This window comes from Trachypithecus francoisi, unplaced genomic scaffold (assembly GCF_009764315.1).
Source record: "Trachypithecus francoisi isolate TF-2019V2 unplaced genomic scaffold, Tfra_2.0 Lachesis_group2, whole genome shotgun sequence".
NCBI lineage: Eukaryota > Metazoa > Chordata > Mammalia > Primates > Cercopithecidae > Trachypithecus > Trachypithecus francoisi.
Window position 1 is genome coordinate 75,378,056 of NW_022681465.1, and position 12,431 is coordinate 75,390,486.

At 40.6% G+C, this 12,431-nt stretch overlaps 1 protein-coding gene across 2 annotated transcripts in view; it reads left to right on the plus strand.

The window, feature by feature from the left end:
• C7 (complement C7) overlaps positions 1 to 4,964 on the plus strand; it is an 83,557-nt gene extending 78,593 nt beyond the window's left edge. For both annotated transcript variants that reach the window (XM_033179449.1, XM_033179448.1), the window contains 2 exons: positions 1,764 to 1,948; positions 3,418 to 4,964. In XM_033179449.1, coding sequence (XP_033035340.1) covers positions 1,764 to 1,948; positions 3,418 to 3,599 — 367 coding nt within the window. In that variant the 3' untranslated portion in view covers positions 3,600 to 4,964. The remainder of the gene's footprint in view (positions 1 to 1,763; positions 1,949 to 3,417) is intronic.
• Positions 4,965 to 12,431: the final 7,467 nt, after the last annotated feature.

Sequence of the window (12,431 nt, forward strand, 5' to 3'; positions counted from 1 at the left end):
TCTCTACAAAAAATACAAAAGTTAGCTGCGTGTGGTGGCACACTCCTGTAGTCCCAGCTACTCAGGAGACTGAGGTGGGAGGATCGCTTGAGGCCAGGAAAGTTGAGGCTTCAGTGAGCCGTATTCATACCACTGTACTCCAGCCTGGGTGACAGAGCCAGACCCTATCTCAAAAAGAAAAAAAAAAAGAACCAAAACACTAATTACTTGGTTTTGAATGGTTTTAGTTATCAAAACCTATACCCAACTTCTTGAAGCTACAGTGGTTAAGAGTTATCGTATATAGTAATTTCTGGTGTGAAGAAGAATATAACTAAATGGCGTGATGGAAATAGTGGTCAGCCTAGATACATTCTGATTCTAATATTCTGACTTTGCTGATAATCTCTAATAATTATTGTTTATTTTGAGCCACTTTCATCCTCTTTCCAACTTCCCCATTTCATTTAGTTTATCTGCAACTCGTTGTTAATAGTTATGGTATAAATTTCCATGTTATTCCATGGTCTCAGATACTGACAACAAGGTGGTATTGTAAGTTATTTGCCCTTTCAGCTGTTGTAAGTAGTTCTATGTAAAGTTTAAATAAACAGATGAAAAGATAGACTCAAAACAACAGGATTTGTTTCTGTTTTATAAATAACTCCAAGTAAATTTAGCTTTTGGTAGAAGAAGAAAATATTTGAACTAAATAAAGTGTGTGAATATAGACTCTTTCTGACTCTATCTGGTATAGAAAAATGCTCTGTTGTCTAAGGTTTCAGTGACAGTAATGCCTTCCTTGTCTATCAGCATTCAGAAATGTGGAGTTTTCTGATAGTGACATTTCTAACTGGCTATTTTTTCCCCCACTATTTTAGCACCAATGCTTATGTAAAAGGTAACACATTTTATGGAAATATTCCTTTCTTTCTTTTTTTTTTTTTTTTTTGAGACACAGTTTCATTTGGTCATCCAAGCTGGAGTGCAGTAGTACAATCTCAGCTCACTGCAACCTCTGCCTCCTGGGTTCAAGTGATTCTTATGCTTTAGCCTGCCGAGTAGCTGGGATTACAGGTGTGGGCCACCCCACGCCCAGCTAATTTTTATATGCTTAGTAAAGATAGGGTTTCGCCATGTTGGCCATCCTGGTCTTCAACTCCTGACCTAAATGATCTGCCTGCATCGGCATCCCAAAGCACTGGTATTACAGGAGCCCAACCTTACGGAAATATTTCTAAACTATTTTGTAAACATACTTTTAAAAGTAACATTGAAAAATACAGTTTCATCTTCGCATGATGATTTAGGGCCATCCATTTTTGGATGATGCTGTTTTATGGATATGAACTCTTGGCTGCTGGGCTGGGATGAGCTCATTTCTCCTGCAATTAATGGTCCCATTTGACTATGATCACATTGAATGCTTGGTCTCCACTGGCTTTCTGACTCCTTCTTTGTCAGCTGTTGTTAGCAGACCTTGCCTTCTCATCTAATTTGCTGTACCTGATCTGTTCTAGATGGAACTAGATCAACACTAGATATCTATACTTAGAAAAACTGTGAGCAAATAAACAGTAAATACAAATATGTTCATTTTGAAGACCTAACTGAGTTGGACCTAGGAATGAAGGGGATTTGAGTTTCCATCCTTTTTTTTTTTTTTTTTTCTTGCTGTGGGTGATAACATCTGGGGGCACCGAGCTCAGAGCATCACTTTTCATTTCTCCTCAGCTTTTAAGAACAAAAATCTTGTAAATAATGCCATTAAAAATTCTTTTCAGACCTTCCTTGGATGTATGTGCTCGAGATGAGAGAAGCAAAAGGATACTGCCTCTGACTGTTTGCAAGATGCATGTTCTCCACTGTCAGGGTAGAAATTACACACTTACTGGTAGGGACAGCTGCACTCTGCCTGCCTCAGCTGAGAAAGCTTGTGGTGCCTGCCCACTGTGGGGAAAATGTGATGGTAAGGGGCCTTTCATATTTGTAAGTATAAGAATGCTAAAGTCACAGTACTGAGGATTTTAAAAATGTGGTTTCTAGTTTAGCAGTGGGCCGAAGCAAATACTTGAGGATGTTAAAGACTCAGAGTGATTTGACAGTGCACTGACCTCTCCTATACCCCTCACTGGAGAGGGACAGAGATCACAGACCTCAGAGGATAAGAATCCATTCCTGATGTGGGAATGTTCTCCCAAACAGGGGTGATTCCATGCCACCATCATGATTTTTACGCTGTCCTTGTATTATCCATATTGTGTACTCATTTTTTAAAAGTCTGACATAAAAGTAACTTTAAGATGAAAACTTTATATCATGTCCTTAAAAGGAGATATCACTTGCCATAAATACTAGGTAACCATAAAAGTTTTGTGTAATGGAACAAAATAAAGTTGTGTATTCTAGCCAGATACTGGTCCAATATTGACTGTGCTGTTTCTCTGTGAGTTTAGCACGTGTTAGAGGGGTGTTAAAAACATACTAGCACCAAGCTGACACTTTCTTCTGGAAGTAATCAGACGGATTTGAAGAGAATAAAAGAAGTTACTTTCTCATGTTGTGATTCAATATTTGCTAATGCTATGTTTAAGTAGCACTTACAGTGATCTTGCCTTACCCCCAAGGGCACGGCAAACCTCCCATGGTTTGGGCAATACTATGAAAGGGGAACGGCTGGATCTCCAGAGCCAAGTTACTGCCTGGGCTTCCCTATCTATAAATTTGGGAGCTGGACTCTATGACTTGTAAGGTGTCTGTTGGCTCTTCACTCTCTGCCCTCTTGGCCTGTACCTGCTGTCACCTGTCCCCTCACTCCCTCACGGTTTGCAGCGCAGACTGATGACATATGTGACTCTAGCCGTGTTTGGGACACATTTGGTTAGGCGGTCACCACTGTCTGCTGGCTGACCTTGTTACTCATCTTTGAAAGACTCCTGGCTGGCGTATTCCAACCATGGACTTTCCATGCACAGACTCCTTGCCTCCCTAACTCATTTCTGGTTTGTTTTTCGGGATTTGTAGCCTTTTGCATGTCATACTCTCTCTCAAAGCAAGTTAAGTTCTCTTTTTTCCTCTTCCTCTTTGAGCCTTGATTTGGTTCTTTGTTGAGGGCTTCTCATTTGACCTCCATTGCTGGCTCATATGGACAGCAGCATGTATGTATGAGATAGTTAAAGAGCTCTTGACTTGGATAAAACCACCCCATGTGGATCTAACCAATAGAAAGCCTGGTACCAACTTCAAAACCTATTTCTTTGGAGTGGAGCAAAATGCCCCAATTTCCTGGTCCTACTGCCTTTCCAGGGAATAATTTATTATATCATTCCAGGCAGGAGCTTCGACAGCTCTGATCACCATTATTACTTTGGAGGTGATGTGCCTTGACTCCCCCACCTCCACAATATGCCATTAAGCCTCTTTCACTTACTTTTCCAGCTGAGAGCAGCAAATGTGTCTGCCGAGAAGCATCGGAGTGCGAGGAAGAAGGGTTTAGCATTTGTGTGGAAGTGAACGGCAAAGAGCAGATGATGTCTGAGTGTGAGGCGGGCGCTCTGAGATGCAGAGGGCACAGCATCTCCATCACCAGCATAAGGCCTTGTGCTGCGGAAACCCAGTAGGCTCCTGGAGGCCCTGGTCGACTTGCTCAGAATCCAGCAGGCAGCTGGGGCTGAGTGAAAACATCTGCACAGCTGGGCACTGGACAGATTTCCTTCTTCTCCAGTATCTACTTTCCCCCTCAGCTCCCAGCCATCTGTAAAAACACAGTCCTTTGTTCTCCCAAATCTGAATCAAATTACTCTTTTGCCTCCTTTTTAATGTCAGTCAGGATATCAGCCTTTGTACAGGCTGGTTGCGTGTTCTTGAAAAGCATGTTACCTTCTGTGAGCCTTGGTTTTTTCAAATCTGTAAAATTAGAGGATTGCGCTAAATAAACTTGAATGCTCCATTCAGGCCTATCATTTTATTAAGTATGATTGACACAGCCCATGGGCTAGAACACACTCTACAAAATGACTAGGAAAACAGAAAGAATATGATTTCCTGATTAGAGAGGTTGATTTTCCTCAATGAAACCAAATACAAGGAGGACCTTAAACAAAAATGACAGATACAAAGTATTTCTATCATGAGTAGTAATGTCACACTTCATCCTACCGAGTCAACCACCACAGATAGGAATTCCTTATTCCTTTTTTTTCTTTTTTTAAAGACAGAGTCTCATTCTGTTGCTCAGGTTAGAGTGCAGTGGCATGATCTCATCTCACTGCAACCTCTGCCTCCTGGGTTCAAGCGATTCTTGTGCCTCAGTTTCCCAAGTAGCTGGGATTACACATGCCCGCCATCACGCCCAGCTAATATTTGCATTTTTAGTAGAGATATGGTTTCACCATGCTGGCCACGCTGGTCTCCAACTCCTGACCTCAGGTGATCTGCCCATCTTGGCCTCCCAAAGTGCTGGGATTACAGACGTGAACCACCACGCCTGGCTGGAATACTTATTCTTGTTGGGAGAATGAACCACTAAAATGTCAGAGCAGAATTCATTATGTTATAGTCACAGGGGTATCTTGTCTGAGAACAAATACAATTCAGTCTTCTCTTTGGGGCTTTAGTATGTGTCAAACATAGGACTGGAAGTTCGCCCTTCTTTCTTCTTTTGAAAGAACATCAGTTTCTTTTGAAAGAACAATCAGAGATTGTGCATTTGAGAATAGTTTTCCCTAATGTGGATATAGTCCCAGCGTTCTCAGCGAGTACACAGGTAGATTAGTTTGAAGCATTGACCTTCTATTTATTCCTTATTTCTCTTTATCAAAACAAAACAGCATCTGTGGGAGGATAAATGAGAGGGCTTAAATGAAATTTAAAATATGCTTTATTATACAAATACTATCTCTGTATTGTTCTGACTCTGGTAAATATATTTCAAAACTTCAGATGACAAGGATTAGAAAACTCATTAAAGATACTATTCTTCAGAATTGTTTCATTTGTATTATGTTTCATTTTAGAGAAGATTTTCATGATGAATGGTTAATGTATTCTCACCTGAAGTTTTATGTCTGATCCAGATCTAGCTTTTTGTATCAAAGTGTGCCTTAAGGGAAGATGCAGACACAATATGTTGAAGTGTTACAAGTAGGCAGGTTTCAACTGGTTAAAAACAATGGCATTCAGACATTGCAACTGCATTTCTTAGAGGTTATTACAGAGTTAATTTCTACCCTGGATGGGAGGACGCATTTGAAAATGCAGACCCTGAGACAAAAGGTTGAACAAGTAATTCATTTGGAAGGAAATACCTCAGTATCCTTCCAATAATTTCTCCTCTTAGCTTAAGCTAGTATGGAGTTAGATTCCTACCGCTTATGTATTACCATGCCCCCCTCCTAAATAATACAGAGGATAGGGTCAGCATATCAAATATCATCAGAGATTGAGGTCTGAAAAAAAGGAAATGATTAAATGCAACTAAGAGGTTTGAGAGGGAATTTCAGCAGAATTATTGAAGGAGAAGTCAAGGATTAATGAATTGCTGGAGAAGGAGAGGAGCAGTGAATGTGGTCTTGAAGAGGTGTTGTCTTGAAATACTGTATTTTTTTCTCCTTTTCTTTTCTGAGCATTCTTGTGCTGACTTTTCCTCTAGTCCGACAGAGGCATTCACAACTGCCTACAGAGAATTAGGATTGTTGCAGCAGGTCAGCAAGGGGAAAGTCATTTTTAAGATTAAATTTTTAAAAATGTTTTGTAACTTCCAAAATAAGTTCTTGAACACCTATGGAGAGGCTTTGAGGAAAGCTAAGAGAATGGCTTTATACCACAAAAATCAATGGAAAAAGAATAAAGAGTGTGAGAATTCCATCTGCCTGCCCTTCCCTGTGCCTCGGATCAGGTGAGGGTCATCTGGGTTAGAAGGGGATAGAGCCTTGGAGGAGGTAGAGGGCAGAAAGCATTGCTGAGATTAAAGTCATTTGGCTCTCAGAAGGAACAGATAGAGAGAAGGAAATTGGCTGGTGCATTAACCATCACTAGCTGCAGGGAGCTATGTGGAAGCCAAGGCACATCCTACAGATCATCGCTTACCACTCATGAGGATGCTACAAATTACCTGAGCAGAGAAGGTGCCTGGGAACGTTACATTATTAAGAAACTGAAGACACCTTGGAAGGTTCATTATCATCATACCAAAGCTGCTTAATCCTATAGGGTCACAAGGGGGTCCAGTCAGTGGGCTTGAATGCAGCTTTATATAATGCCTGACTTCAGGAGTTGCTTTTGGTGCTATCTGTGCACAGAAGAGTTTCTGGACTTAGAGTTCAGTTGTGGCTCCTTATTAAATACTGTCACAATGCACACGTGGGTTGTTTATAGCCTAATGATACACTAGTCGTGAGCCTGTCATGTTAATCCCTTTTCTCTTAGGGATGCCAGGCAAAACTTTTTCTTTAAAAAGAAAATTCTATTTTACTATTGCTGAAAATTCCTTGACCTCTCTGTATTCCCAGTTGACTTGGGTAGCTGATTACCCAAGTTGACCCTCAAGCCAACATCACATGTACTTTGTTTTTCAGTGAATGTTTCTCTGTCTTGGACATTATTGATCTGCCATGTACCTAAGTCCCCTTCCCTGGAATTCAGTGCAAGTCTCCCGTCATAGAGATGCATGGAAATAACAATGATAACAGAGCATTTCCTAGGTTTGTCTTTTCACAGGAAATTGTCCTCAGCCTATGAATCAAAAATAACATTTTCACCTTCTTTCTTCTCTTGCACACCTTCTCACCTCCAGCCCACCCCTTCTGAAACAATGGCACACTGGTCTTGTTAACCCTTGGTTGAGAAAGCAAATTTCTATGTGATTGATATCTTGAATGTAAATCTAGAGCTTTGCCTTCAGAGCCTGACAGGAATAAATAAAAAGACAAATCGTAGGTGCTTTGGTTGTCACAGCAAGGGCTCCTATCATGGCATCAGCTTTGCGTCTACAAATGTGTGAATGGCCTGAAAGGCCAAGGAAATTGAAAGTCAGGCATAAATCTTTCTGTTTTCTCAGATATTAACAGAAATTGCCTCCTACTGAGGTTGCATTTCTGGCTTAGCGTTCTGAGAAAGAAACAGTCCATTCTGTTTCTAACACAAGTATTGAGTACACTTTAACTAGTCCATCAAGGAAGAAAAATCTCAGTAATGATTGGCTGTTTAGCATGGACATGGGCACAGATTCATTACATGTGGCAGAGAAAGGTACTTTTGAGGAAATCTGGTTCCCAAATCCCCTATAGCTTGGTGAAAATAGTGACTTATCCTTATGGTTCTAAGCTCCTCATTGCTCAGTACACTGGCTGTATATACTTAATACAATGTCCATTTTACGGTCACTTTCCATAGTCTCACAGCTAGTTAGCAGAAAGTCTAGTCTTAAAGAACCTGTTTATCTCCCAGAGTAGAGCTCATCCTGTTTCACTCCAGCACTGGCCCCTTTACTATCTTGTAGACCTTGCAAATATTTTATGCTAGTTGTGTCTTGCCAGACAGCAGCATAGTTAATGAGTCGTGTAGGGGTAATTTCTTGCTATAGTATAGTGCTAGTATTATGAAATGCCAGCATAGACTTAAATAGGCAAGACTTTTCTTTTGTTCCATGGGTAGTATGATCCTCCTAATTATCTTCCTTCCTTGTTTTGAATATAGATGGAGGTTTCCTATGAATTTCCCTGTGGAGCATTGATTGAGGGTGAGAAAGTTGAAAATTGTGGTAGACAAGGAGACAGAAGGCTTAAGGAGGAAGCTTAGCAATTACTGAGAGCTAAACAATGTTGACAAATAAGCCTAAGTTTTGGAAAAGTTGATCTTGGGACTTTGGCTTATGAAGAGACTGCTAGTCCTGCTTCTAACAGTGGAGGTGACTGGAGCCAACAGTTCTTTTGGATATATACTGGGAATTATGGTCCTGCAATAAACATTCTTTCCCTTTAGATGGGAGAAGGGAAGGAACTGTCTTAGTTGGTTCAGGTCTCTATAACAGAATACCACAGACTGGGTGGCTTAAACAACATTTATTTTTCACAGTTCTGGAGTCCAGAAAGTCCAAGATGACAAATTTAGTGTCTATTGAGGGCCTGCTTCCTAGTTTGCAGATGGCCACCTTCTTCCTGTGTCCTCACATGGTGGACAGAGAGGGAGCTCTGGTCTCTTACTCTCCTTATCAGGGCACTAACATCATCAAAAAGGCCCCACCCTCATGACCTCATCTATACCTAATATCCCCCAAAGAATCTACCTCCAAATACCATTGCATTGGGGATTACAGCTTTAACATATGAATGGGTGGGGGGACAAAAACATTCAGTCTGTAGTAGAGACTGTGAACTGGTGTGATTTATTGGGTGAAACTGTCGCTTCATTCAGTGGGTTTGTGAGGAATTTTGCTTCCAAAGGTTGCCCTTTGGCAATCCTGGCAAGTAATGCAAAGAGATCAAACTAAATTTGTAAATCTGATATATTGTGTCTGCAGATGCTGGGGAGACAGTTTTCTCTCATATTGAAATAGCAGTGCTTCAGAGAACTAATCCAGGTCCTCAGCAACATAGGCTGGAATTACCATCTCTTCTGAGACAGAACACAGGTCCTCAATCTTCAGATGTGTAATGCAAAGACCTGAATACCAGAAAAGAGCGATGTTAGCGTTTAAAGCTAAAACTTCGGTAGTGCTTATTATGTGCCAGTAAATGCTGCTAGTTGCCTAGTTCCTTGCTTCTTATAAGTGGTTGATCAGAAATATCCAGTGCAGTTATTTCATGTGTCTCTATTACCAGTTCATGCCATGGTGTATAAGTGCTCTCTTTACTACTGGAAATAGAGTCATTAGCATCTTTAAGCTTAGATCCAAATCAGAAAACTTGTCCTTGAAATTCTGTTTCTCTAGAACCACTCTCAGTAAATAAATCTTTATTAGGGTTCTTCAGAGAAACAGAACCAGTCAGATAGATATAGATCTATGATATCATATATATCCTAAACGATATATATAATATATATTTATATAATTTATTAATTTTTAATATCTTCTATATTTGTCCTCATTGTCTTGGGCATATGGAGCACATTTTTAATAGCACTAAAAGTTTTAATATATTAATTCAATCAATTTTGGCATTTATGGGTCCATTTCAATTATTTTTAAAACGTTTCTTCTGGTTAATATTTCTTTTTTGAATGACATAATTTTTTGACAAATTTTACATTCTTTCATGTTGGATTTGACCCTAATGCACAGCTAACTTACTTAGAATACGTTAGATCTTTTAGTGCAATCAAGAGCTACCATTATTATAGAGTTTATATTACATCCTTCCATTCTGGTTGGTACAAAATGATCCCTCCTTGTGTGAGTTTTAGGAATTGTTAGACTTAGTGGTTTCTGGTGCTTCTCTCCCTCACTTGTACACAGCTCAGCTTCCAGTCAGCACTCAGCATAGATCAGCAAGAGTTCCACTCTGCTGATTCCTCCTTGTGCAGCTCCTTTGTCTCAAGCAATTTACTCTCTAAATTCTAATGCCTTGACTCCCCAAACCTAGATTTTAGCTCTTCAATTCAGTGAAGCCAATGGACACTGTTTGAAATCCACCTACCTGTGCAGTGGCCTGGAAATCGCCACAAGGAAGTAAGCCGTGGCAAGTCTAAGTCTTGCCTCATTTTTTTCCCTTCTCTTGAGGATCACAGTCCTTCAATGACTGTTGTCAAATGTTGTCAAATCAACTAGAAGTTGATTAAGGTGGAAGAGGAACTCTAATTCCTATCACTCCATATTGGTCACAAGCAGAAATTTCTTTTTTTTTTTTGAGACGGAGTCTCGCTCTGTCGCCCAGGCTGGAGTGCAGTGGCCTGATCTCAGCCCACTGCAAGCTCCGCCTCCCGGGTTCCCGCCATTCTCCTGCCTCAGCCTCCCGAGTAGCTGGGACTACAGGCGCCCACCACCTCGCCTGGCTAGTTTTTTGTATTTTTTAGTAGAGACGGGGTTTCACCGGGTTAGCCAGGATGATCTCGATCTCCTGACCTCGTGATCCGCCCGTCTCGGCCTCCCAAAGTGCTGGGATTACAGGCTTGAGCCACCGCGCCCAGCAAAAGCAGAAATTTCTTAAATATAATAGCATTTAAAATAAGCCTCTCATTCAAGTCCAAACATGAACTATGTGGTGGTCTTCTTCCCAAAAGAAATGCAGCATCAATGAGGGTACTTTTTTATTTGTTTGTTTTTGAGACAGAGTTTTGCTCTGTCACCCAGGTTGGCGTGCAGTGGTGCCATCATGGCTCCCTGCAGCCTCAACCTCCTGGGCTCCAGTGATTTTCCCACCTCAGCCTCCCGAGTAGCTGGACTACGGGTGCATGCCACCATGGTCACCTAACTTTTTGAATTTTTGGTGCAGATGGGGGTCTCATTATGTTGTCCAGGTTGGTCTTGAACTCCTAGGTTCCAGCAGTCCTCCTGCCTTGGCCTCCCAAAAGGCTGGAATTACAGGCGTGGACCACTGCCCTGGCCTCTGAGGGTATTTTCTGATTTCCACGCTGTTCAGTTTTGGGAACAAGCACTTCTCTTGGGAAGGAAGCATCTTCATTTTATGTTCCTAGTCATTTAAGCTTAAATTCTCAGAGTTTTCTTTGATTCACCGCTTTAAATTTTCCAAGTAAAATTATCTCTGTCATTTATCTTTTTTCATTTTTTTTTAAATTATACTTTAAGTTCTATGGTACATGTGCACAACATGCAGGTTTGTTACATATGTATACATGTGCCGTGTTGGTGTGCTGCACCCATTAACTCGCCATTTACATTAGGTATATCTCCTAATGCTGTCCCTCCCCCCTTCCCCCAACCCCACGACAGGCCCTGGTGTGGGATGTTTCCATTCCTGTGTCCAAGTGTTCTCATTGTTCAATTCCCACCTATGAGTGAGAACATGTGGTGTTTGGTTTTCTGTTCTTGTGATAGTTTGATGAGAATGATGGTTTCCAGTTTCATCCATGTCCCTACAAAGGACATGAACTCATCTATTTTATGGCTGCATAGCATTCCATGGTGTATGTGTGCCACATTTTCTTAATCCAGTCTATCATTGATGGACATTTGGGTTGGTTCCACATCTTTGCTATTGTGAATAGTGCCGCAATAAACATATGTGTGCATGTGTCTTTATAGGAGCATGATTTCTAATCCTTTGGGCATATACCCAGTAATGGGATGGCTGGGTCAAATGGTATTTCCAGCTCTAGATGCTTGAAGAATCGCCACACTGTCTTCCACAATAGTTGAACTAGTTTACAGTCCCACCAACAGTGTAAAAGTGTTCCTATTTCTCCACATCCTCTCTAGCACCTGTTGTTTCCTGACTTTTTAATGATCGCCATTCTACCTGGTGTGAGATGGTATCTCATTGTGGTTTTGATTTGCATTTCTCTGATGGCCAGTGATGATGAGCATTTTTTCATGTGTCTGTTGGCTATATAAATGTCTTCTTTTGATAAGCGTCCATTCATATCCTTCGTCCACTTTTTGATGGGGTTTGCTTTTTTCTTGTAAATTTGTTTGAGCTCTTTGTAGATTCTGGATATTAGCCCTTTGTCAGATGAGTAGATTGCAAAAATTTTCCCCCTTTTTGTAGGTTGCCTGTTCACTCTGATGGTAGTTTCTTTTGCTGTGCAAAAGTTCTTTCGTTTAATTAGATCCCATTTGTCAATTTTGGCTTTTGTTGCCGTTGCTTTTGGTGTTTTAGACATGAATTCCTTGCCCATGCCTATGTCCTGAATGGTATAACCTAGATTTTCTTCTAGGGTTTTTACGGTTTTAGGTCTAACATTTAAGTCTCTAATCCATCTTGAATTAATTTTTGTATAAGGAGTAAGGAAAGGATCCAGTTTCAGCTTTCTACTTATGGCTAGCCAGTTTTCCCAGCACCATTTATTAAATAGGGAATCCTTTCCCCATTTCTTGTTTTTGTCAGTTTTGTCAAAGATCAGATGGCTGTAGATGTGTTGTATTACTTCTGAGGGCTCTGTTCTGTTCCATTGGTCTATATCTCTGTTTTGGTAGCAGAACCATGCTGTTTTGGTTACTGTAGCCTTGTAGTATAGTTTGAAGTCAGGTAGCGTGATGCCTCCAGCTTTGTCCTTTTGACTTAGGATTGTCTTGGCAATGCGGGCTCTTTTTTGGTTCCATATGAACTTTAAAGCAGTTTTTTCTAATACTGTGAAGAAAGTCATTGGTAGCTTAATGGGGATGGCATTGAATCTATAAATTACCTTGTACAGTATGACCATTTTCATGATATTGATTCTTCTTATCCATGAGAATGGAATGTTCTTCCATTTGTATGTGTCTTCTTTTATTTCATTGAGCAGTGTTTACTTTTTTTTATTATACTTTAAGTTCTAGGGTACATGTGCACAACATG